The sequence below is a fragment of the Patagioenas fasciata genome, chromosome 25, assembly GCF_037038585.1.
Source record: "Patagioenas fasciata isolate bPatFas1 chromosome 25, bPatFas1.hap1, whole genome shotgun sequence".
NCBI classification, from domain to species: domain Eukaryota; kingdom Metazoa; phylum Chordata; class Aves; order Columbiformes; family Columbidae; genus Patagioenas; species Patagioenas fasciata.
The window spans coordinates 5,353,397-5,378,076 of NC_092544.1; the positions used below are offsets into that span (position 1 = coordinate 5,353,397).

Here is a 24,680-nt window from a genome sequence, read left to right on the forward strand (position 1 = left end):
GTGACCCCCCCTCCAGCACCATCACATTCACATTGTGCCCCGAGTCCCCCCAGCAGCCCCATTAACACGGTGCAGGGGTTTGGGCCGAGCTGTAGCCAGGACCCTCCTGGTGCCGTGGGTGACCCCATCCCGGACCCCCCCAAGCGCCATGGGGTGACCCCATCCCGGACCCCCCCAGTGCCATGGGGTGACCGCATCCCGGACCCCCCCAGCGCCATGGGGTGACCCCATCCCAGACCCCCCCAGTGCCATGGGGTGACCGCATCCCGTACCCCCCCGCCCCACACGGGGCAGCGGGAAACAGCCCCTGGAGCAGAGCTGACCCCCAAAACCCAGGCACCTGGTCCCCCCCAGGAGCCTTTGCTACCCCCCACAGTGCAAGCAGAGGTTTATGGCTTTCAGGATTTGGCTCTGCTGGAGGGAAATGAAATTAAAGCGGGGGGGGGGGGGGGGGCAAGGAGAACCCCCCGATCCAGGGATCCCTGAGGGTGAAGGATATAAATTCTTATAAATTAAAAATATCAAGTGGGGTGTTGAGGTGACCTCCCCCAGGTCAGTGCCAGGATTTGGGGGGCTGAACCCCCCCAGGTGTGCAGGGCTGAGCTGAGGGAGAGGAGATTGGTATGGGGAGAGCCCCCCCGAGGCCTCTGCTGCTGCGGGGTGTCTGGGGGGCACAGTGGGGTCCCCCCCAGCCAAAACACTTCTCAGATTCAAAGCTGGGCGGGAAGGCAGCAAGAGAGCGGTTGGGGGTGCTGGGTGGGGGGCGCAGCTTTACCCCTTTTTTAGTCCAAAATCCTTGTGCAAAGCCTCCTGTCCTCCCCAGGACACCCCCAAACAGGCATGGGGGGGCAACACAGGCAACAGGAGCAACAACCCCCATGCAAAAAGAGGGAGATTCACCCCAAATCCACCGCAGAGCTTGGCTGGGGGGTGACAGCGCCTGGTCACTGGTTGTCCCCTGGCTGGTACTGGGGCTCGGTGGCCGTGAAATAGTCCTCGAGGAAGGACTGGAGGTACTCGAAGGTGGGGCGCTCCTCGGGCTCCCGCTTCCAGCACTGCACCATCACCTCGTGCAGGGACGGGGGGCAGCTCCCCGGGCACGGCATGCGGTACCCCCGCTCCACCTGCTCCAGCACCTCCCGGTTGTTCATCCCTGCGTGACAAGGACGGGATGGGGAAACTGAGGCACGCCGAGGGATGCAGCGGGGAAACAGGCACGCCAAGGGATGCAGTGGGGAAACAGGCACGCCGAGGGATGCAGCGGCATCGTGCCACAGTTTGGATAGGGAGCCCAGCTTAAGGCTGGTGTTGCTGATGGGGAAACTGAGGCACAGGGCAAGCCCGGGGAGGCTGAGCCCCTGCCCTGCCCGCACTCCGCTGCTCGTACCTGGGTAGGGCACCCGGCCTTTGGTCACCAGCTCGGTCAGGAGGATGCCGAAGGACCAGACGTCTGACTTGATGGTGAACTTCCCGAAAAGCGCAGCCTCCGGGGCCGTCCACTTGATGGGGAACTTGGCACCTGCAAGGGGAGACAGGTGAGTCATGGGCAGGGCACCCCAAAAATGGGGCACACAGCACTGGGGACACCCTGCACCTGGAGCACCCTGTCCTGAGGGTGTCCTGCACCCGGGGTACCCTGTGCTGGGAGGAATCAGCAGCGGGACACCATGTACCCAGCACCCAATGTACCTTCTGCTGGGGCACCCCACACATGGGGACCCAGCACCAAAGGCACCCTGCACTGGGGAACCCATCCCGTGGGACACCCGTTATCCGGGAAATCCATCACACAGTGTACCCGTCATCTGGGGTACCTGTCACCCAGGACACCCGTTCCCTGGGGTACCCACCACCCAGCACACCCAGCTCTGGGGTGACCCACTCCAGCCCCAGGCCCAGGGTGGGCCGCAGCCCGGAGGGGAGGGCAGGGGTCCCCCCGCTCACCCTGCCGCGCCGTGTACTCGTTGTCCTCGATGAGGCGCGCCAGGCCGAAGTCGGCGATCTTGCACACCAGGTTGTCTCCCACCAGGATGTTGGCGGCGCGCAGATCCCGGTGGATGTAGTTCATCCGCTCAATATACGCCATGCCCGCTGCGATCTGGGGGTGGAGCAGTGAGGACCCCCCCAATTTGCACCCCATGGAGGGAAGCCCACCCCGTTCCAGTCTCCCCAGTACCTGGGCAGCCATGTCCACCAGCTGGGGCAGCTTCAGGTACCGGCCGTCCCCGTCCTTTAGGAAATCCAGCAAGCTGCCTGCGGGCCAAGGGTGCAAGTTAAAGCACCCAAAGACAGCTGTGCCCACCCAAGGGTGCCCTCCCCTGTGAGCCCCCAGCCCTGGGACCAGCCCCCTGTCCCCCCGAGCTGGGTGAGGATTAAAGAAAATCTGGGGGGACACAGCCCTGCTCACCCTGGCTCATGAACTCGGTGACGATGTAGATGGGCTCCTCGGACACCACGGCGTAGAGCTGCACCAGCTTGTCGTGCCGCAGCCGCTTCATGATCTGCGCCTCCTCCAGGAAAGCCTCGGGGGACATGGTGCCCGGCTTCAGCGTCTTCACCGCCACCTTTGTGGTGCCGTTCCACGTGCCTGGACCGGGGAGATGGGGTCACCAGGAGCCCAGGGGACGGATGGCCCTGGCAGGGCCGGGATGGATGGATGGATGGATGGATGGATGGATGGATGGATGGATGGATGCATGGATGGATGCATGGATAGATGCATGCATGCAGGGATGGAGGATCAAGGAGATTAGGGCAGGGCAAGAAAGGGGCATGATGCCACCATACCCCACCCAGGACAAGGAAGCCCCCTCACCCTGTGACATGGGGACAAGCCACCCGTGAGCTCATCTAATGCCAACCTTACCCCATGTGCACCCCTCCATGGGGGAGTCTGTGCCCATGCTGTCATCACCCCCACAGCAACGGGTACCACCTGGCACCCCGCGATGCTGCTCCTGTCCCCCATGTCCCCCCCGCCACCCCCGGCCGGCTGGGCCAGCCTTACCCATCCACACGTCTCCGAAACATCCCATGCCGAGTTTCTGGTTGAGGTTGATGGATTCCCGCGCTATTTCCCAGGCGTCCTTAGCTAATCCCAGGGTCTGGGGCTTCACAGCGGGGCACGGGCGGGTGAGCAGATGGCACAACCCGTCGTTATACTCTGCAGGGGAGGGGGTGGGGAGGGGGAGGATGGAGGGAGGGGTGCGATGGGATGAATGGAGCATGCACGCCGAGCGGAGGGAGCACAGGGCAATGGAGGAAGACGATGATGGGGGGGACCCCCTGGCCTGGTTTTGTCTCCTGTTTGTGGTCCTGTCTGAAATAGCGGGGGCTGCTTGCCCATGCACGGATGTCACCGTCATCCTGGGGTACCCAGGGTGGCACTGGTGTAGCTCAGCCTGTCCCAGCAGGCAGGAACCCTTCCCTGGGGGGTGTTCCAGGCCTGGGGGTGCCCCCATCACCCCCCCGCTTGCCCCGGCTTGCCCGCCGGGCCCTACCCATCCACACTTCCCCGAACTGCCCGTTGCCCAGTTTCTTGAGGAGCTGGAGGGACTCGCGCGGGATCTCCCACACGTCTTTGGTTTTGACCGAGAGGTCGGCCAGCTTGGGCGTCCCTTTGTGGCACGGCACGGCCAGGCGGCAGCACAGCCCGGCCGCCCGCTCTGCGGCACCGGGGGGACAGGGGACAGGGGACAGGTGTCAGCCCCGCAGGGACCCCCGCCAGCCCTTTGTCCCCACCTGCTGTCCCGGGCATCACCCAGGCTCCTGTGCGGTCCGGCCACCCCCAAAGATAAATGGGGTGCACCCCATCTGGCTCCCCCAGGGGTGTCCCTGCACGCCCTTGGGCTGAGCCGGACCCCCAGTCCACCCCCCAGGATGGCCACCCAGACCCAGGGGCTCTTCACCTTCTCCAGAGACCGGGTGCTCCCCGCACTGAGGACGCAGAAGAGGGGAGACCCACAGGAGGTCCCCCTAATGCCACCACCAGTACAGCCCCTTCCTCCTCCAGTTAACACAGTTACCCAGCCGGCTGTCCCTTGGCAAAGAACCTCCTGGGCTTTCCCCTTCCCTCCCCATCACCCCCACAGCCCCCATCCCACCCTACCGATATAGTGCTGGACCAGCTGCTGGACGGTGTCGAACTGGGCGCGGGTGGTGATGTAGTAACCCCCGTTGTCCAGTTTCCGAATCTTATAGTGCTTGACGTGGTCGCCCTTGGCCTCGTCCCAGTCCCGGATGGAGAGCGAGTAGGCACCTACGTGGGGACACAGGTCAGGGAGGGGTGCGGGGCACAGCGCCGGTGTCCCCAGCCCTGTCCCCATACCTTTCGTGGTCTCGCTCTCCCGGATGAGGAAGGTGCCCCTGCAGTTCCCGTGGCACAGGAGCTGCCGCTCCGCATCCTTGCGCCCGATTTTCCCAAAGTACCACCTGCGGGGGGGCCGGGCTCAGTGCCCTGGGGGGCACCCCCAGGGACCCCCCGCCATGGCCCTCACCAGCACCACGGCACTGCCAGGGTTTGCCGGAGGGGCCAAGAGACCTGGGCTTGAGACAGAGGGCATCAGCGTCCCCTTCTGTCCCTGTCCCCCCCCATACTCACTCCTCTGCCTGGATGGAGTCCACGGGGGCCACGTAGTTGCTGGGGATGTAGCCGGTGGTGCCCGAGCTCAGCGACCTGGCCTCCCACCAGTCACCCTCCCTGGGGACAGGGGAACCGAGAGTGAAGAGGGACAGACAGACAGACCCAGCCACGCTCCATAAGCACCCGCAGACCCTGCTCTTCCCCACCACGGGGGACACCTGCGCCTGGGTCACTGCTGAGGCCACCCAGCTCATGACACGCACAGCGCTGGTTCTCCTGGTATCCAGCAATGGAGCTGAGGCAGAGCCCGGCTCCTGGCCCTGGGGTGGCATGAGGGATGCTGGGGGTGACAGGGGGTCCCGGGGGGGCTCACGTGTTGTTGATGATGTGGAATTTCTCCCCTTTCTGGAAGCTCAGGTCATCCTCCGTCCTGGCCTCGTAGTCGTACAGGGCGATGAAGAGCGTCACGCCCCCACCTGCGGCATGTGGAGGGGACCACGATGAGCCCCTGGGTCCCCCCAAAACCGCAGGGGTGCAGCCAGACCCCCCTCCAGCCCTTGCTGACCTGTGATACCCCCACTGCGCATCTGCAGCGAGTTGGGGGTGAAGCCCCCCGGCCCCGCGAAGGACGGAGCCGAGGGCACCGTCGTGCCGTGGAAGTTGTTGAAGTCGGGGATGCGGGTGAAGGCGGCGCCCGGCTGCGTGGGGTCGGGGTCGTACTGGGAGGCGGGGGGCGGGGGGGCCCCCAGCTCACCCCCCGCCTGCCCTTTGCCGGAGCCCTTCTCTTTGCAGTGCACGCAGCCCATCCCGGGCACTGCCTGCGGGACAGAGGGACCGTGAGCCCCGTGCCCCCCATCGTCCCAGTTAGAGGCACTGGGGTACACGCATGAGCCCCTGCCCACCCCCCCAGCCCCAGGAGGAGCAGGGTCCTGCCACCCCTTGGGTGTCTGGGCTGTGACGTGGGGACAGCAGGGTCCCAATGGGTGCTGCCACCGGCTGCGAGGGGGGCTGTGCTGCCCTGGGGACCCTGAATCCCCCCTGGCACCCACGGGTGCTCCCATCTGTGGTGACCCCACTCACTGCAACGGTTTCTCGGGTCACTTCAGCTGCTCCATGTCACCTCGGGGAGAAGAGGCACCTGTGGACACCGGGGAGGCATCAGGGGGAGGGCAAGAGCCACACACAGGCTGCAACACCCCCACCAAGGGCTGCAACACCCCCACCAAGGACTGTAACACCCCCATCATGGGCTGCAACACCCCTGAGTGGCTGCAACACCCCTGCATGGCTGCAACATCCCTGCATGGGTTGCAAAACCCCTGCATGGACTGCAACACCCCCATCATGGGCTGCAACACCCCTGAATGGCTGCAACACCCCTGCATGGGCTGCAGCACCCCCATCAAGGGCTGCAACACCCCCGTCATGGGCTGCAACACCCCTGCATGGCTGCAACACCCCTGCATGGGCTGCAAAACCCCTGCATGGGCTGCAACACCCCCATCATGGGCTGCAAAACCCCTGCATGACTGCAAAACCCCTGCCTGGGCTGCAGCACCCCCCACGGGCTGCAATACTCCTTCACGAACTAAAAAAGCCCTGCATGGGCTGCAACAGCCTTGCATGGAATGGAAGGATGCTGCACGGGCTGCAACACCCCTGCATGGGCTGAAGCCACATCCTTGAGTGACAACTTCTCCTGCCATGTCCCCAACAAACCCATCACCTCCCTCCAAGGGGACACACGTCCCCCGACTGCCCTGAGGCTGGAGGGAGCCAGGCTGGGTGGAAAGGAGCCCCGGGGGTGTCCCTGTCCCCGATGGGCTCGGGAGGGGAACTGGTACCTCGGGCAGGAAGGGCCCCCAGCCTGGCTGCGGTCACACTCTTCCGCCCGCGGCCGTGCTCGGCAGCCGAGGTGTCGCGGAGGAGGAGGAAATCGGACCTCTGCTGCAAGGAGACATTTCTGTCCCCAGCCCTGTCACCTCCCCTGGGTGCTGGCCAGCCACCTGCACCAGTCTGCCCAGTTTGGACCAGGCAGAGCTTTCCAGCCGAGGGCTCCACGGCGATACAGCAGGGCTCACCCCGTCTCCAGACCCATCGGAGGGACGGTGGCAGCCACGTCCTGCCCCCTGTGCTCTGGGGAGCGGGAGGGGACGGAGGGTTTGGGGCAGATGGGATGTTTCAGCCAGGTTTCCTCCACCACGGGCTTCGATTCACTTTCCTGCCTCTCGGGGGCCGTGGAAAGGGCCTGACTCTCCTTCACCTTCGCTTTCGACACCAGCGCTGTGGCAAGGCCGTGGCCGTTGCAGCCGAGGCGGCGTTGCCAAACCCCAGAGGCTTCGCCTGGTCGGAGTTTTTGGTTTTGCTGACAATAAGTGGCTATTTTAGCTGACGAATGTCCCCAGTTCTCTCAAACCCTGTCCCCTCTGGGTGAGAATCTTCCTCCCCCCCATTGCCCAGCATCATGCTCAGAAACTTCCCATTCTGCTGAATTCGTGCGCCGAGCGCGGCGGCGGTGCTGCCACAGCTGCCGGCAGGGACCGGGCGGGCAGGGGACATCTAGGCCAGCAGGGGACATCTTCTAGACAAACACAAGCCCGAAACACCACAGCACCCCGGGCTTTAGCACCATCACACCCTTCTCTAGGCAGCCACAAACCCCCGAGTTGGTCCCCGCCACCTCCCACCTGGCACAAAACCGTCCCCTTGAGTCATCCTTGGGGAGGGGACGCTGGCTTCTGGCCCCAGCTCTCCCAAAAAGGAGCTGCTCGGAGCAGATGGCGAGCGAGTCGTTCCCTCACCGGCGCCACCGGCACCGGTCCTGGCACCTGCCAGCGCTGAGACCCGGCCAACCCGTCACCCTGCCGCTGTCCCCCCCCGGCCAGCCATCTGCTCCCTGGCCCCCCAGGACATGGGGCAGTTCAGCCCATCCCCAGCTCCCAGCCGGAGCACAATGTCCCGGTGCACAGCAGTGTCACCCTGCGTGTCACCCCTGGAGGAACCGGTCAGCACCCCCGCAGCGGGAGGAGGAAGCAGCAGGAGCACAGCATGGTATGGGAGAGGAGGAGGAGGAGGAGGAGGAGGAGGAGGAGGAGGAGGAAGAGGATGGTGCTGCAGCTATCAAGGGGAACCTGGGGGCTGGCAGGATTCCAGATCTTGGGGACAGTGGCACTTGGGAGGACTGGGTAGGGACCACAGCGGGGCAATGGGCTGCAGTCCCTTGGTCACCCTGTGCCCCCCCATGCCATGCCCCAGTCCTTTCACCCCGCACCCCCCTGTCTTTCCAGGTGGCCCTGCACCCCGGTGGCTCTCGCCGCTGTGACGCAGCCCCCTGGGGAAGAGGAACCGAGATTGCTGCGCAGCCCAGCCCTGAGCCCGCCTGGGCTGCTCCATCGCCCGCAGCTCTGGGTCTCCCTGGGCCCAGGGGGAAACTGAGGCACAAAGCAGCTGCAGCACAGGAGGAAAAGGTGCCTCACTTAGGTGGCTTGTTAGGGCACATGACCCCAAGCCGTGTCCCCATCCCTTGCCCAGGACCCCTACAGAGCTGGGGAGGGGACAAGAGGACACATCCTGCCCCTCCATCACCTGCTTCTTTGCCTGGCGAGGTGGCAGGCGGTGACACATCCCTGCTCCAGTCCTCCCAGTTCACCTGGGACCCAAGGAGGGTGCTGCCATGGCTGGAGAGGCCCATGCCACGAGCAAACCGCTCCAGATGCCTGCGAGACGTGGGGACAGTGACAGAGGCTGCGGGATGGGACCCAATGCTCTGCCAGGAACACGCGATGGGGTGACAGCGGTGAGAGGGTCCCCTGAGCGCTGGTCTCCTGGCCGGGTGTCCCACATGTGCTGGGGCACGTAGAGGGCTGGACACCCCGGTGCTGTTCCAGGGCACTCTCCAGTGGTGACACACACAGGGACACCCCTTCCCCTGCCTGCCCGTGAGCGGGAGAGGGTTCAAACGGGGCTGCTGGCCCCCAAAACCAGCAGTGCTCTGGCTGGGCATGGCCAGTGCTCGGTGCCATGGTCCCTGTGCCGTCATCCCTGTGCCAGCCCCAGGAGGTGACAGGGAGCTGCCCCCCCAACAATACCACAAGGCAGAAGAGGAAAGACTCACCACCCCCTCAAAGGCGATCTGCCCCACAAGCGCATCCGCCAGCCACCAGGCCCATGGCGGGGGTGTCCCCTTGTCCCCCACCCTGGGAGGAGATTCCCCACACCCCCCCAGCCTCCCAGCCCCACCGCTGGCCAGGAAAGCAGGATTTCCGCTGGAAGAAGAGCAATTCCCGGATCCGAGGGGCTGCAGGGGTGGCGGGGGGGCGGCCAGGGCTCCAAATACAATGTCCCGGGAGGAGCGGGGTGGGGAGGGAATTGTGCAGGGCAGGAAGCGGCGAGTTCCTGTCCCTCCTTGGGACACACCAAGGACCGGGGACAAGGCAGAGCTGCAGGGAGCAGGGGGAGCACCCTGAGCCGCCCCCAGCCCTGCAGCCCCCCGTGAGCGCTTTCTGGGCTGGCACACCATGGGCACCTGTGGGGCTGGGGGGAGCAGGTACCCCTCACCCCAGCCTGGTGTCCCCTGGGGTGCCGTGACCTGCTCCCCCCATCCCCAGCGCTCGGGTCCGGTGCTGGCGAAGTCACCATTTGTCCCCGCAGCCCCCCCCGCCGCAGTGTCGCCGCCGATTAGTGCCGGGAGGGTGAGCGGGAGCTGCCGGCTGCCCCGGCCCTCCCCGGCCCCCCCGGGCCGCTCCCCCGCTGACCTGCTGCCCCCCAGGACGGGGGGGTCTCCTGCCCCCCCCGGCTCACTGCAGAGGCTCCCAGGGGGGAGCGGTGCGGGCAGGGAACAGTGACACCCCCCCGGCAGCCCCCCAGCAGGGACACGGGGCGCTCTGTCCCCACACCCAGAACCCAGATCCCCTCCACGCAGGGGGCGCGCAGCTCTCAGCACCCCCCAGCACACGGTAAACGGGACTGAGAGACACCCCCTCATTATTGCAGGGGGCAGAGCGCCCCCACACCCCCCTCCATCCCTCTTACCGTCAGCCTTCCTGCTCCGGCTCGCATGGATCCCCCAGCTCCGGCACCGCAGCCCGGGGGTGGCACCGCAGCCCCCCCGAACCGCCCGGCGCTGGGGACTGGGGTGTCGGGGCGGGTGACGAGGTGGGTGCCGTGGGGACAGCGGGAGCCTCTGTGCGTGTGTTTCCCCCCCCGGCTCTCCGGCAGCTCTCGCAACCGAGCAGGAGCTTCCCCTCCCCTCTCCCCCCCGCCCCCCCGCGCTCCCTGCGTGGCTCATTGTACCGGGCAGCCCCGCCGGGGCCGCCGCCTGCCCTGGAGGTGGCACTGGGGGACAGGCTGGCACCGGGGGGTCCCTGGTCCCCAGCACCATGGGGAGGACACTGCTGCTGGGGGGATTTGGGAATACCCGGCTCTGGGGGAGCCCTGTGCCAAGTGGGGGTGCTGCCTGCACCCACCCCGAGACAGAGTCCCCCTGAGACCCCGGGGCAGGGGGCGGCATGGGGACGGCGTGTGACAAACAGAGGGTTGTCACCCTGTGATGGCACGGAGGTCTCTGCTGGGATGGGGTGAACTTGGGGCAGGACAGACCGTGGAGCGGGGGCGAGCAGGATGGCAGGTGGCTTGGGATCGTGTTCTGGGGGGCTCCCACGTGTCCCCCCAGGATGGGGTGCAGTTCTCAGCCCGTTATTTACTCCTTGTCCAGATAAAGTTGCTCGTGGGACGACCCCAAGATTTGGCGGCGGTTGCACTGACCCACAAATGTTGGTGAGTTCTGGGAGAGCAGGTGAGCCCCCCAGCACCCTGCCTGACCCCCAGCACCATACCTGAGCCCCCCACACCCTACCTGAGCCCCCCCACACCCTCTTTGATGCCCCCCACCATCCCTAAGTCCCCGGGGTTCCCAGTCCAGGGCGCTGGGACATGGACCCTGCAGACAGCACCTCCAGCTTTTGGCACCATGAGGCCTGGATCAAGGGGGTCTCGGTGGGGGTCCCTCACTGAGGGAACCCTTCATGCCGATTTGGGGGTGCAAAGCAGCCACCCCTCAAACATAAAACCTCCCTGGCTGGAAATACCACCCACAGCTCCCCCCGGGCCCGATCCTGCACGGCCTCCCCACCCCCCAGCTGCCCTGCCATCGCAGGGGACAGTGACAGCGAGGGGACGGTGACATTTTCACGTGTCGCCTTGCTGTGGTTTCCGGCGCAGGGCCGTGCTCCCGGCGGGGGGGTCAGGGCAGGAGGCTGTGGTCGCACTGTAGCCCAGAGCTGGCTGCACCCAGGTCAGCAGCCCCGTCTCCCCACATGGTGCGGTGGGGGACCCTCCCTTCTCCTCCTCCTCCTCCTCCTCGCCCTGCGGTTCACCCCCGCAGGTTGACCTCTTTCCTGCGCGACTGTGTCTGGCCCCGGTGTTTCCTGTTCTTATGGGGGGGCCAGGGCTGGCAGAGGTCATGGGTCCCCACCAGGATGGGGACATGCCCCCTGGGCTGATGCCACTCACGCCTTGTCACCCCCCAAGTTGTTCTGGGGACAGCGCAGATCACAGCTGCAATTTAGCCCTGGCTTTGGGGGCTTTTGGGGCTCTCTGGGACCTGTGGGGTGGGGATTCAGACCCTGCTGGATATGGAGCCAGCCCTGCCAGTGTCCCTAGGAGGGGACAGGGCACAGCAGAGACAGGGGCTGCTCATCAGCCGCCACCTGCAGAGTGCGGAGCTGCATTAGGCTCCACCTGTGCTCCCAGCACCCTCCCCAAATCATGGCCACAGGTATTTCTGGCTGGGTTTAGCCCCAGGGGGTGTCACTCACTGAGTCACTCACTCACCTTCAAAAGAGCTGCCTGAGCCCCTCCTGACCTCCCCATGCCTCAGTTTCCCTCCTTGCAGTCAGGCTGGGCAGTGAGCCGGGGTGCTGAGCTCCATTTCCAGCCCTCTGCCAAACCCCAGGGGCTGGATGTGGGGTGCCCATGTTTCACTGTGGCCCATTCCCTTCAAGCCCCAGCAGCAAAGGCTTCCCAGTGCTCCCAGTTTTTGGGCCTGGCTTGTTAATGGTGAGCTGCTCACAGCCCTGCACTCTGCCGTGGGCACCCTGCCCGTCACCCCAGCCTCAGGGCTGCCTGGCAAAGAGCCCCCAGCCCCAGGGCAGCTCCCCCTGCACAAGGGATGCACAGCCCCAATCAGCCCATTATCCCCCCAGATTTGGAAGGAGGGGCCCTCCACAGATCCAGCCAGCCTGCACCCCCACCCACGCTGCTCCCAGTTCCTTGGGGCTCGTCCTGCACCCCCATTCCCCTGCAGCACCCTGCGTTGCTCCATCTCCCTCTGCAGGGACCCTGCTGAGACACGCTCACCCCGCCAGCACCCCGGGGTGCCCCGCACCCCGCCAGGCGCCACATGATGCCGGTTCCTTCCCCTCCCCTGGGGAGGGCCCTGGTTTCTGCACTGGCGCTGCCGGGTTTCACTGGAGCCAGTTTAAAAGCCGGCGCTGGTGCTGGGCGAGCCGGGGCGGTGAGGATGGCTGTTCTCCGCTGGCTCGCGGCCTCTGCGCTCTGCATTGCCGTCTGGGGTGAGTCTGTCCCGCTGTGGCACTGTCCCTGCTGGGGACACCCTGGGGACGGGGGCTGGGGTCACCCAGACAGGTCTTGGGGCTGGGCTGGGTGGGTGGTTTCTTGCTGGTTAAGTCCCCAAATTTGCAATGGCCCCCAAGAGAGAGGAGAGTTGGGGAGGGGTGGGAACGCGAGGGAGGGATGAGGGATGCGCCTGGAGGGCTTGGCAGGGCTGGGGGGTGAAAATACGGCTAAATGGAGCCAGATGGGCTGTAACCCGCACACAAGCCCAAGCTGTTTCCTTGTCTTTGCTGCCTGCAGCTGGGCAGCTCTCACTGGGAGCACTGGGAGGGGATGGGGGTGGCGGGGGGAACCCCTTTCCCAGCTGTGTGTAAAGCGGAGCAGTGTTGTGGAATTGCTGGATCTGTTGCTGCTCCTTCTGCCCCAGGCACCCTGTGTGGGTGCAATGGGCACCCATGGGATGGCCTGGGGTGCAGGTGGGGGGGTGCCGGTCCCTGCCTGCCCCAGGTTTCAGGTGCAGAGGCAGAACCGGGCCCAGTCTGGGTTGCCTGGGGCTGCCGGGTCCCTCCCAGCGAGGAGGGAGATGCTGAGGCCGGGCCGGTTCCCAGTGGCGGGTGTGTTGGCGTGGGGTTGCACAAGACAGGAGCCCGCAGGGAGGCTGGAGATGCCACCGGGAGACGCCAGATGGGTCCGGTCGGCTCGCTGGCACCCCCAGCCATGCCCAGCTTGTTGGGGACAGCTGCATCCCCCCTTGGGAACGTGAGCCATGGCCACCAGCCCTGGGGTGACACAGCCTCCTATGGGGACATCACCCCAACAGCCACCCTGGGGGGTTGTGGCATGTGCTGACCCCAGATCTGGGTGTCAAGGGTGACAAGTGGAGCTGCTTCCAGCCAAGTTCCCCCAGCCTCATGCAGGAGGGGCTTGCAGGGATGGGGAACACTGATTTGGGCAGCCTCCTGTCCCCAGCTCGGTTGTGGTGACAGCCCCCACTGACCCCCCCTGCTCTGCCTTCCAGGACCGGACTGTGTGCTCTCCCGCCCACCCCCTCAATTTGGCTCCATCTACCATGTCCGAGGTAATGGGACCCCGCAGTGTCCTTTGCCTGGGGGGGCGTGGAGGATGCTCAGCACTGGGCAGGACCAGGCTGTCCCAGCACCAAACTGGGGGGGCAGCAGCTTGGTTGGCTACGGGTCTGCATGCTCGGGGGTCTTGGGGAGGGATGTCAGGATGCTGAGGCCTTGGGGCTGACCCATGTCCCACACCTGGGGCCTCTCAGGTGTCATTAACCTGCCCTACGCTGAGATCGAGGAGCCCTTTGAAGCCTGGTACAACCTGACGGGAAACAAGAGCCGGATTCAGTACTACGGGGGTAAGCAGGCGGGTGTCCATTGTGGCCCCATGCAAAGGGAGGATGCAGGCGGGACCACCGTGCCTCAGTTTCCCCTTCCCGCTGGCACAGGGCAGGTGATAACGTACCAGCTGGGAGGGGTGAAGCCCTACGGGATGCAGTACAAGATCACACCAGAGACCACCGAGAAGAAGGTGAACACCAGGGCGTGTTTCCAGCTGCCCGGCTCCAAGGAGGACGTGGTCAAAGCCCAGAGCGTCTTCCCCAGCATGGACGGCTTCAAGGTGAGAAGCGCCGAAGCATCTTCAGGTGGGGGTGCTGGGCAGCTGGAGATGCTCCTCTCTGTCCTGGGGGTGTGTGGTGCTGGGACAGGCCAGGACATGTCCCTGCACACCCCGGGGCACAGGGAGGGTCATTTCCCCACCCGGACCGGGGCTGGAGTGCCGGCTCCTTTCCCAACCCCAGCAGCCGTGTTGGGACGTGTCACAGCCCGCAACACCGGTGTTTCGGGACGGCTCGGGCAAGTCGCTGCATGGCGGCTCAGCTCCTGCCGGCCCTGGACTCCGGCACAGCTCCGTGCCACACGTGAGTGGTGGGGACAGCAAGATGCCACCGAACTGGACATGAGCCTGCAGGGCGAGAGCTTGGAAACACACTGGGAAACACCCAGAGGCTTTTGGAGGGGGGGTGCAGCCAGGCACCCCCACTATGGGTGCACATGCAGTGAGACGTCTGTCCTGCGTTGCACCTCAAATCCCTGCACTGTGTAGTGGGTCCGATCAGAGAGCCCAGTTCACAGTGCTGTATGTGCACTGGGAGCAATGGGATCCTGCGATGGGGGTGCCCCTCCCTGACACCGTGTCCCCCCAGTTCCTGCGGGAGGAGTACTACCGGGGCCGGTACTGCGCCGTCTGGCAGAACGTCACCCGCTGGGCGCAGAAGAAGAACGTCTACACCCTGTGGGTGACCAACTCCAGCTGCGGGGTGGCCCCCGTCCACTATGAGATGCGGGGATACAACAGCCTGCTGGGCTCCCACTACGACAAGTACGAGATCGCATACACAGAGTTCGACAACAGCTTCCCCCCCTCCATCTTCGACATCCCCATCAACGGTGAGCTGGGTTGGGGACCCCCCCATCCTGCCCATGGGGCTCAGGCTGATGGTGTCACCTCTTTGCTCCCCAGAGACAAAGAAGTGCGGGGACCTGCCGGGGAGCACAGCGGAGCACCGGGTGCTGGCGAACCCCATGGAGGACCTGGTGGGACGGCACCAGCCGTGGGCTCACGAGGCTTTCCACCAGTACCGCAGGCGGCTGGGGCGGCGATACGGCTCCGCACGGGAGCTGGAGCACAGGCAGAGCATCTTCGTGCACAACATGAGGTACGGGGGGATGCCGACCCCCCCATGGTGGATCGTGTAATGGTTTGGGTTGGAGGGACCTCCCCAGCTCCCCCAGTGCCCCCCCTGCCATGACAGGGACATCTTCACCAGCTCAGGTTGCTCAGAGCCCCGTCCAGCCTGGCCTGGGATGTCTCCAGGGATGGTTCATCCACCACCTCTCTGGCCAACCTGGGCCAGTGTTTTACCAGCCCTGTCCCTGCGGGGCTGCACCTCTGCTGCGGTGGGAGGTGGTGTTGGTTGTCGCTGATGCCGTCCCCCCCACGGCAGGTTCGTGCACTCTCGGAACCGCGCCGCGCTCTCCTACACGCTGGCGCTGAACCACCTGGCCGACCGCACGCCCCAGGAACTGGCCGCCCTGCGGGGCCGCCGGCGCAGCGGGGACCCCAACAACGGGCAGCCCTTCCCCAGCGAGCTCTACACCGGCCTCATCCTGCCCGAGAGCCTGGACTGGCGCATGTACGGTAGGTGCGGGGCCTGGGGGTCTCACTGTTGGGGTGGTGCGAGCGCTCCCCAGCCCGGCCAGCGCAAAGTCCGAGCGAACTGCCCCGCTCTCCATCACCCCCGCCCGCCCTCGTCCCCCGGTGCCAGCCCGGCCTCTCACCCCACCCGCTGTCCCAGGCGCCGTGACCCCCGTGAAGGACCAGGCCGTCTGCGGGTCCTGCTGGAGCTTCGCTACGGCAGGTGCGATGGAGGGTGCCCTGTTCCTCAAGGTGAGAGCAGGGACGGCCGGGGCGCCGGATGACGCCCGGCCCCGGCCCTGCAGCGTGTGTCCCCCCAGACCGGCGTGCTGACCCCCCTGTCCCAACAAGTCCTCATCGACTGCGCCTGGGGCTTCGGGAACTACGGCTGTGACGGCGGTGAGGAGTGGCGAGCCTACGAGTGGATCAAGAAACACGGCGGCATCGCCACCACCGAGTCCTACGGCACCTACAAGGGGCAGGTGAGGGTGGCCACGCGTCCTTGCCAGGGTCTCCCAGGTTTTGGGATGGCTTTAAGGCCACTGTGGGGCCAATCAGCATGGGTCAGAGGTGCTAGCAGGCTCTGGGGATGGGGATGTCACTCCCAAGGCACCAGGCTCACTGTAGTTCAAAGCAAAGTCCAAAACCAAACCCCAGGGCACAGCCAGGTGGTTTCATCACCCTGTGCCTCAGTCTCTCTTCTTGCAAAACAGGGACAAGGCTCCTCCACCCATGGGTGGTGACATCAGTCACTCCATGCCCCTGGGGTGCAGGGATGGAGCAGGATGGCCTGGGGACAGGGACATGGTTGCAAGGCATGGGCAACAGCCCCCCAGGTCTCTGTGCTACGTGCAGGTGATGCTGTGTCCTTGCAGCAACTGGGAAAACGTCCCCACCATGGTGGGTGAGGGAGGACAGGGGGACCAGAGCCAGGATGCTGTCACAGCCCCTGTCCGCGATCACTCCCTGCATTGGGGGCTCTGGATGACACAGTGTCCCCTCTCCTTGGGTGCCACAGAACGGCTTGTGCCACTACAACCAGTCTGAGATGCTGGCCAAGATCACAGGCTACGTCAATGTCACCTCAGGCAACATCACAGCGGTCAAAGCTGCCATCTACAAGCATGGCCCCGTGGCCGTCAGCATCGACGCCTCCCACAAGACCTTCTCCTTCTACTCCAACGGCATCTACTATGAGCCCAAGTGCGGTGAGCCGGGTGGCACAGGGGACACGGGGAGGACCTGGATGGCCAGGGAGATGCCAGTACACCCAGGATCTCCTCGTTGTTGAGCAGGAATGTGAGAGGGAACCAGCCCCGGGCGCAGGGATGATGCTCTCTGAGCAGGGATGCTCTCCAGCCAAAAACCATCTCCTGTGTTTGTTCCCTGCAGCAAACAAGCCAGGATCGCTGGACCACGCGGTTCTGGCCGTGGGCTACGGAGTCCTGCAGGGAGAGACCTACTGGCTCATCAAGAACTCCTGGTCCACGTACTGGGGCAACGACGGCTACATCCTCATGGCCATGAGGGACAACAACTGCGGTGTGGCCACCGAAGCCACTTACCCCATCCTGGCCTGAAGAATCTCTCGGCTCTGCGGGGACAGCCCTTGGTGATGCTCTCAGCGCCCACCCCTGGATCAGTCCCTTTGGTGGGACACATTGTGCAGGAGGATGCTGGGGACATGGTGGGGCAGGGCCATAGGGACCCAGCTGTGAGTTTGCTAATAAACCCCTGGAAAAAGACTGGTTTGCTTCTATCAAAGGGAATCCATTGCCGCCCACCCGCCTCTGCCCCCTTTGCAGACCCCAGCGTGGGACTCGTCTGTCCCACACACACAGGTCCCTGTCCCCAGGCTTGTTCTCTCTGTGCCGGGGGACGGCGGGGGCGCCCCGGGGAGGGGACAGTGTCTGGCTGGCAGAGCCAGCTGGCTCTCGCAGACACCGGGGTGCAGGGAGCGGCTTTTCCAGCCCAACTTCTCAAGGTGGAGCACAAACAACCCCAGGGATTTCTGCTGAGATGAGAAATTCCTGGCGTGGGGTGTTGGGGAGTGGGGAGAGGCATCCACCCTCTGCCCTACTGCCCGGGTGGCTGTTGTGGCTACGGGGAGGGATGTGACGGGAGGTGTTTCCCAATGCCACGAGCCCGGCTGCCCCCAGCCCAGGGCTGCTGCCTCCAGAAAATGGCACTGCACACTGTGACCTGCACTGGGGAGGCCAAAGATTGAATTTTGGGGTCAGTTTTGGGTCCCGCATGACAAGAAAGGCCTTGAGGTGCTGGAGTGAGTTGAGAGGAGGGAATGGAGCTGGTGAGGGGCTGGAGCACAAGTGTGATGGAGCGGCTGAGGGACCTGGGGGGTTCAGCTGGAGAACAGGAGCTGAGGGGAGACCTTCTGATCTCTGAACTGCTTGAAAGGAGCTTGGAGCCAGGGGGGTCGGGCTCTGCTCCCCAGGAACAAGCGCCAAGAGCAGAGGAAACGGCCTCAAGTTGCGCCAGGGGAGGTTGAGGTTGGATTTAGGAACAATTCCTTCCCCAAAGGGCTGTGGGGCATTGGAACAGGCTGCCCAGGGCAGTGCTGGAGTCACCATCCCTGGAGGGCTGGACAGACGGACATGAGGTTCTCAGGACATGGAGCAGTGCCGAGGCTGGGGGAATGGTTGCACTCAGTGGTCTTGAGGGTCTTTTCCACCCCAAATGTGTTTATGGTTCTATGACCATGGTCACCTTGGCGCTCCCAGTTTGGACTGGAGTCCTCCTGGGAGAACGGGGTCACTGCACGAGGGTCCTGCAGACAGGGTGGGACGTTCTCCCTGCCCTGGCCCCGCTGGTGTCCCCCCTTTCAGGATGCACCCTGGGCAGTGCTGCTGGTCCCTGGGGAGGTGCTGCAGCCCAATCCAGCCTTGTTTGTCCCCAGCGGCACGTGTGGCCACCCCTCACCGAGCCCTTATCAGTTTTGTTTTGGGCTGGGGTGGCCCCGTGGGCGCTCACTGTCCCCTTGGGCTGGGTGCCAGCTGGGTGCAAGCAGGAGGGGTGAAGGCCACCGTGCTGCAGTGAGAGTGCTGCTCTCTCCTCCCCGTGTCTGTTTTTCCATGCAGCTCCTGACAATTCCTCTGCATCTTTCCCCTTTTTGTTCCAATGAAAAGCCCCTTGTTGCAGCCCTGGGCTTGCATTTGAGGGATGCAGGGATGCAAATGATCCCCACCTCCCAGTGCTGCCTGGCATGCATGGGGACATGGGGACACCTTGGCTTCTGTCCCCGGAGGGTGGGGAGCACCCAGAGGGTTTTTGGGGTGCCTGGCAGAGTCTGACTGCACCCCTCCACCCCAGGGTTTTGGGGTCCCCCTGCTCGCAGCACCCTTCATGCAGCAAAACTTGGCTGCAAACTGCCCTGCAGGGTGGGTGGAGCACAGGGACACCCCCAGCACACACCCCAAGCCCCCCAGTCCATGGGGCACCCACCTTTTTCCTAGGGAATGCCTGTGCCATGGGGCATCAGTGCCCACAGGGCTCTGGCTCCCACCCTGCTCCCCCTGCCCCAAGCCCATGGCATTGGCACCCATCCTGCTGCAGGGGGGAAAGGCACCCATGGGCCCCCACAGAGGGGCAGGGGGGGCAACATAAAGCCACACCCCCCCTTGGTATAGCCCCAGCCCAGGGAAGGACGGGGCTTTGCCCGTTGGCTGCTGGCAGCTCCTGCCCACCCAGCGCTGGGATTTAAGGCACCCGTGGGTGCAGGGCAGCAGCACAGGCTGGGGGTGCGGGATGGAGGGGCTGGGGGCGCTGCTGGTGCTGGGGGCTGCTGTGCTGCTGGGTGAGCCCCCCCCGGCTGAGCTCAGGAGGACACGGACGCCGTGTCCCCATCGCAGGGTGATGCCACCCTGACCCCCACCCTGGGCACTGCAGTGGTCCTGGGCTGCTGGGGGGGGTCTTGCCACGGGGGGGGCTGCTCTGTCCCTGTTGCCATGCCCAGCGCAGTGGGCACACCCTGTGCGTGGCATATGGGGGTTCACAGGGGTGTTCCTCACACCCTGGGGCGTGGGGGGGGCTTTGGGGTGTTCCCAAGTGTGCGGGAGCTCTGGGGGAGAAAGAGACTGGGGAATGAGTGGGGACCCCAGTTTGGGGACCCTGGTGGGACCCCTCCTGGCTCTGTCCCCTGTCCCAAGGGACAGCCAGCCAGGGACCAGCCCCTGCCGCAGAGGGGGCGCAATCAGCAGTGCGAAGGGCGTTGTGGTTTGGTTTTGTTCTTTCTTCTAGGAGCAGACTGCAAAGCTCCTCTGGAGACACCCGCATTTGGGGACATCTACCACGTCACAGGTACTGCTTGGGGACAGGGAAACCCCTCAGGGATGGTGCCCAAGGGGGTCCTGCACCTCTGACCACCGGCTCCCACCCAACGTGCCTGAGCCGAGGGGCTCCAATACCCCCCAAACCTGGAGGTGCATCACGGCTGTGGGGTGATGCCGTGGGTGGGAGCAGAGGGTGACACCGTGGGGTCCTGGGGAGCTCCCTGTCTGTCCCGTGCTCCTCTCCGGGACACGGGCAGGGGGTCAGGGATGTCTGTGGGGCTCAGCCCCCCAGTCCAGCCCCTCTGTCCCCACAGGAGTGATCAGCCTGCCCTACGCGGAGATCAGGGAGCCCTTTGAAGCCTGGTACAACCTCACCGGGGGGAAGAGCCGCATCGAGTACTACGGCGGTGGGTGCAGAGAGGGGTCCAATCCCCGCCCCCCACCATCCCCTGGACCCCTCATCATCCCCCTCCTTCTGCCCCAGGACCTTTGGGTGCCCCAGCAAAGCCCTGGGAGCCACCACTGTGCTTGGCTTTGACCATAGCATTGTCCCCAGGCCAAGTGGTCACCTACCAGTTTGGCTCCATCGAGCCCTTCGGTGCCAGCTTCAAGGTGACCCCCGAGACCACCGAGACGGAGGTCAACGTCCGCAAGTGCTTCCGCATCAACGGCACTGACAGGGACCTCATCGCCCCGCAGAGCGTCTTCCCCAGCCTGGAGAACTTCAAGGTGAGCTCCAGACGTGGTCCCCTGGGACGTGGGGTGGGGCAGGGGAGGGGACAAGGGACACCCCATGGGTCTGATGATACCTCCCTATGAGGACAGAGCATCTTTCCCTGGCTGGGATGGGTAAATACAAGGTTGGATGTGGTCACGGGTGATGGAGGTGGAGGGGTTGCATCCAGCTTGGCATGAAGCGGGATGGGTGTGTGGGGGGGAACCATCGCTGCCAAATGCCCAAGCTCACCAGGGTGCGGTGTCTGTACCGGTGCCACCGTGGCGCCCCCGTCCATGCCACGGCGCCCCGGTCCCCGCCACGGCGCCCCGGTCCCCGACGCGCTCTGTGCGCCCAGCGGGTGCGGGAGGAGCGCTTCCGCGGGCAGCGCTGCGCCGTCTGGCAGAACGTCTCCTACTGGGGCCACAAGAAGAACGTGTACACGCTGCGGGTGGGCAGCTCGGCCCGCGGGCCCGTGCCCCTGCACTACGAGGTGAGGGGCTTCAACAGCCTGCTGGGCTCCCACTACGACAAGTACGAGATCGAGTATTTCTCCTTCGGCCACCGCTTCCCCCGCAGCGTCTTCCACCTCCCCAAGGGTGAGCGTCCCTTTGGAATTTGGTTTTCTGGGCTTGATAATTTGAGTGAATTGATTTCTCTGGGGGAAAAAAATACAAAAGTAGGGAGAAATGTAATGTTGATTAACCTGGGGGGTTCAGCTGGAGAGCAGGAGCTGAGGGGAGACCTTCTGATCTCTGAACTGCCTGAAAGGAGCTTGGAGCCAGGGGGGTCGGGCTCTGCTCCCCAGGAACAAGCGCCAGGAGCAGAGGAAACGGCCTCAAGTTGCGCCAGGGGAGGCTGAGGTTGGATTTAGGAACAATTTCTTCCCCAAAGGGCTGTGGGGCATTGGAACAGGCTGCCCAGGGCAGTGCTGGAGTCACCATCCCTGGAGGGCTGGACAGACGGACATGAGGTTCTCAGGACATGGGGCAGGGCTGGGGAACGGGTGCACTCGACGATCTTGAGGGGCTTTTCCAACCAAAATGATTCCATGATTCTACAATACCTGGGGTGCTGTGGGTGCTTTGTTGGTGCTGGCTCCTCCATGCCGGAGCACAGGGCACTGGGTGGGGATGGCGGGTGCTCGGGGACCAGCTCTGGTGGGGGTGCAGATCCCCCCTGCATGCACATGTCTATAGGGGATGGACAGCCCCTGTGGTTTCGGGGGTCACCATGCCTTGCATCCCAGCGGGGGCCAGGAGGGCCCATCCCCGCTCAGGAGGCATCAGCGCCGTCCGTGCCCCGTGGCAGGGATGCAGTGTGAGCAGTGGCCCGCGGCCGGCCCCGAACATCGCATCGTGGCCAACCCCATGCAGGAGTTTGTGGGGAGGGCACCAGAGACGGACCATGTCCACCACCACCTCTTCCACCACTACAAGGAACGGTTTGGGAAGAGCTACAGCAGTGAGGAGGAGCATGAGCATCGCAAGCGCACCTTCATCCATAACATGAGGTACGGGATGCCATGGGGATGGTTTGGGGGGTCAGGGATGGGGTGTCCAGCGTGGTTCCCTGCTCCCCTCTCAGAGATTGTTCTGGGCACTGGGGAGGCCAAACCTCAAACTCTGGCGGCAGTTCTGGGCCCCTCGTGACTAGAAAGACCTTGAGGTGCTGGAGCGAGTTGAGAGGAGGGAACGGAGCTGGTGAGGGGCTGGAGCACAAGTGTGATGGGAGCGGCTGAGGGACCTGGGGTTAAAGGTTGGACTCAGTGATCTTGAGTGTCTCTTCCAACCAAAGTTATTCTGTGATTCTGTGTCCACGGCAGGTTCGTGCACTCTCGGAACCGCGCCGCGCTCTCCTACACGCTGGCGCTGAACCACCTGGCCGACCGCACGCCCCAGGAACTGGCCGCCCTGCGGGGCCGCCGGCGCAGCGGGGACCCCAACAACGGGCAGCCCTTCCCCAGCGAGCTCTACACCGGCCTCATCCTGCCCGAGAGCCTGGACTGGCGCATGTATGGTAGGTGCGGGGCCTGGGGGTCTCACCGTTGGGGTGGTGCGAGCGCTCCCCAGCCCGGCCAGCGCAAAGTCCGAGCGAACTGCCCCGCTCTCCATCACCCCCGCCCGCCCTCGTCCCCCGGTGCCAGCCCGGCCTCTCACCCCACCCGCTGTCCCAGGCGCCGTGACCCCCGTGAAGGACCAGGCCGTCTGCGGGTCCTGCTGGAGCTTCGCTACGGCGGGTGCGATGGAGGGTGCCCTGTTCCTCAAGGTGAGAGCAGGGACGGCCGGGGCGCCGGATGATGCCCGGCCCCGGCCCTGCAGCGTGTGTCCCCCCAGACCGGCGTGCTGACCCCCCTGTCCCAACAAGTCCTCATCGACTGCGCGTGGGGCTTCGGGAACTACGGCTGTGACGGCGGTGAGGAGTGGCGAGCCTACGAGTGGATCAAGAAACACGGCGGCATCGCCACCACCGAGTCCTACGGGCCATACCTGGGGCAGGTGAGGGTGGCAGTGCCACTCAGGGGGGTGTCCAGTGTCACCCCCTCCCCACTTCTTTCCCCCAGGCTCTCCCAAATCAGCCTTTGGCAGCAGGTGGAGGATTTGCTTTGGTTTATCGATGCTCCTTCCGAATTGTTCCCCCTCCCTCTTTCCCCTTCACTGGGGTGCATTGGACCCCCCACCTGCCCTGGGACTCTGGTGCCACCTCAGCCTCCTCCTTGTCCCCCAGAATGGCTACTGCCACTGCAACCAGTCGGAGCTGGTGGCCCAGCTGGCCGGCTATGCCATCGTGGAGCCGGGCAGCACCGCGGCGCTGAAGGTTGCGCTGGTCAAGCACGGACCCGTGGCCGTCAACATCGACGCCTCGCACAAGTCCTTCGCCTTCTACGCCAATGGTGTCTACGAGGAGCCCCGCTGCGGTGAGTCCTGCGAGCCAGGAGGCTCCGTGTCTCCCTCACTGGGGCAGGCATGGGCAGAATCATCTGTAGGGGGGGATTTCCCTTCCAGTGAAGCTCCCAGACAGGGATACAGGGTCATTCACTGCATCGGGAACAACCTCCAGCTCCAAAGGAGGTGCTGGAGTGAGTTGAGAGGAGGGAACGGAGCTGGTGAGGGGCTGGAGCACAAGTGTGATGGAGCGGCTGAGGGACCTGGGGGTTCAGCTGGAGAACAGGAGCTGAGGGGAGACCTTCTGATCTCTGAACTGCCTGAAAGGAGCTTGGAGCCAGGGGCGTCGGGCTCTGCTCCCCAGGAACAAGCGCCAGGAGCAGAGGAAACGGCCTCAAGTTGCGCCAGGGGAGTTTGAGGTTGGATTAGGAACAATTTCTTCCCCAAAGGGCTGTGGGGCATTGGAACAGGCTGCCCAGGGCAGTGCTGGAGTCACCATCCCTGGAGGGCTGGACAGACGGACATGAGGTTCTCAGGACATGGGGCAGTGCTGGGGTGGGGAACGGTTGGACTCAATGGGACTTTTCCACCCAAAATGATTCTGTGCTGTGTGATTCTGTGTCTCCATTTTTTTCTCTCCTCCTGGCCAGGAAACGAGCCATCAGCGCTGGACCACGCGGTTCTGGCCGTGGGCTACGGAGTCCTGCACGGCAAGAGCTACTGGCTCATCAAGAACTCCTGGTCCACGTACTGGGGCAACGACGGCTACATCCTCATGGCCATGAGGGACAACAACTGCGGTGTGGCCACCGCCGCCTCCTTCCCCATCCTGGCCTGATGGGACACAGCCATGTCTGCCCTGTCCCTGCGCAGCTCCAGATGGATGTGGGGCTGGCAGAGTGATGTGGGGCACCGGGAGGCGGTTGTGGGGCAGAGGGGCAGCCCAGCCGGGAGGCTGGAGGATGCTCCCAGCCCTTTGCAGAGCTGTTTTACTATTCTGGCAATAAAAGCCTGTAGAAATGATCCTGTCTATCGTGCTCTTGGGGTGTCCAAGCTGGATATTGGGTTCATTTTTCAGGCTCTAATGTCCTGCTCGTGTCCACCATGGGGCTGGAGCCAGGTGGGCAGCCCCAGGTGAGGGCTGTTGGTTCTGCCTTCCCAATTCAAGAGCCCAATTAGCAGCTGGGGAGGGAGCTGACATAGGGGGAAAAGGCAGCTCTGGCTTCTATCAGCGTACACAGGCTCTATCTTCCCCCAAAATGGGGTTTTGGTGGTTGAGAAGCGACATTCCCCATGGCTACACCTGTATTTTGGACAGTAACCCACTGTTTGCCGCAAGCACCGCTCGGCAGCACACGAGGATCAGTGCTTCCTTCCAGGAGACGCGATTGCTCCCGATTGAGGGTGGCAGGTCATAATATTTTCTT

General features: G+C 64.5%; 3 protein-coding genes across 8 annotated transcripts; 2 read left to right on the top strand and 1 right to left on the bottom strand.

The window, feature by feature from the left end:
- Window positions 1–230: 230 nt before the first annotated feature.
- Window positions 231–9,812, bottom strand: FGR (FGR proto-oncogene, Src family tyrosine kinase). Of its 5 annotated transcripts, XM_071798987.1 has the most exons (14): window positions 9,614–9,810; window positions 5,663–5,720; window positions 5,355–5,400; window positions 5,148–5,309; window positions 4,956–5,058; window positions 4,601–4,699; window positions 4,328–4,431; window positions 4,109–4,258; window positions 3,501–3,665; window positions 2,408–2,587; window positions 2,177–2,253; window positions 1,945–2,098; window positions 1,388–1,519; window positions 236–1,153 (listed from the first exon to the last, which is right to left on the bottom strand). In XM_071798987.1, exons 3-14 carry the CDS (start codon window positions 5,386–5,388, stop codon window positions 945–947), a joined length of 1,569 nt encoding a protein of 522 aa, XP_071655088.1. In that variant the 5' UTR covers window positions 5,389–5,400; window positions 5,663–5,720; window positions 9,614–9,810; the 3' UTR covers window positions 236–944. The 5 variants fall into 5 exon arrangements, with proteins under 5 accessions (XP_065713329.2, XP_071655086.1, XP_071655088.1 ...); XM_071798985.1 differs by lacking the exon at window positions 5,663–5,720 and having other exon boundaries at window positions 235–1,153; XM_071798984.1 differs by having other exon boundaries at window positions 5,148–5,400.
- On the top strand, window positions 9,018–17,096 carry LOC136112532 (digestive cysteine proteinase 2-like). 2 transcript variants are annotated; one of them, XM_065857274.2, is made up of 13 exons: window positions 9,018–9,736; window positions 10,296–10,357; window positions 11,916–12,153; window positions 13,173–13,232; window positions 13,434–13,526; window positions 13,617–13,789; window positions 14,376–14,619; window positions 14,693–14,888; window positions 15,177–15,370; window positions 15,528–15,619; window positions 15,688–15,849; window positions 16,386–16,575; window positions 16,760–17,096. In XM_065857274.2, exons 3-13 carry the CDS (start codon window positions 11,982–11,984, stop codon window positions 16,945–16,947), a joined length of 1,764 nt encoding a protein of 587 aa, XP_065713346.1. In that variant the 5' UTR covers window positions 9,018–9,736; window positions 10,296–10,357; window positions 11,916–11,981; the 3' UTR covers window positions 16,948–17,096. The 2 variants fall into 2 exon arrangements, with proteins under 2 accessions (XP_065713346.1, XP_065713345.1); XM_065857273.2 differs by lacking the exons at window positions 9,018–9,736; window positions 10,296–10,357 and having other exon boundaries at window positions 11,191–12,153.
- Window positions 17,097–18,599: 1,503 nt separating this feature from the next.
- LOC136112564 (digestive cysteine proteinase 2-like) lies at window positions 18,600–24,232 on the top strand. The gene is made up of 11 exons (XM_071799043.1): window positions 18,600–18,630; window positions 19,622–19,681; window positions 19,968–20,060; window positions 20,210–20,382; window positions 20,727–20,967; window positions 21,680–21,881; window positions 22,194–22,387; window positions 22,545–22,636; window positions 22,705–22,866; window positions 23,096–23,285; window positions 23,904–24,232. The coding sequence occupies exons 1-11, from the start codon at window positions 18,600–18,602 to the stop codon at window positions 24,089–24,091; spliced, it is 1,626 nt and encodes a 541-aa protein (XP_071655144.1). The 3' UTR covers window positions 24,092–24,232.
- Window positions 24,233–24,680: the final 448 nt, after the last annotated feature.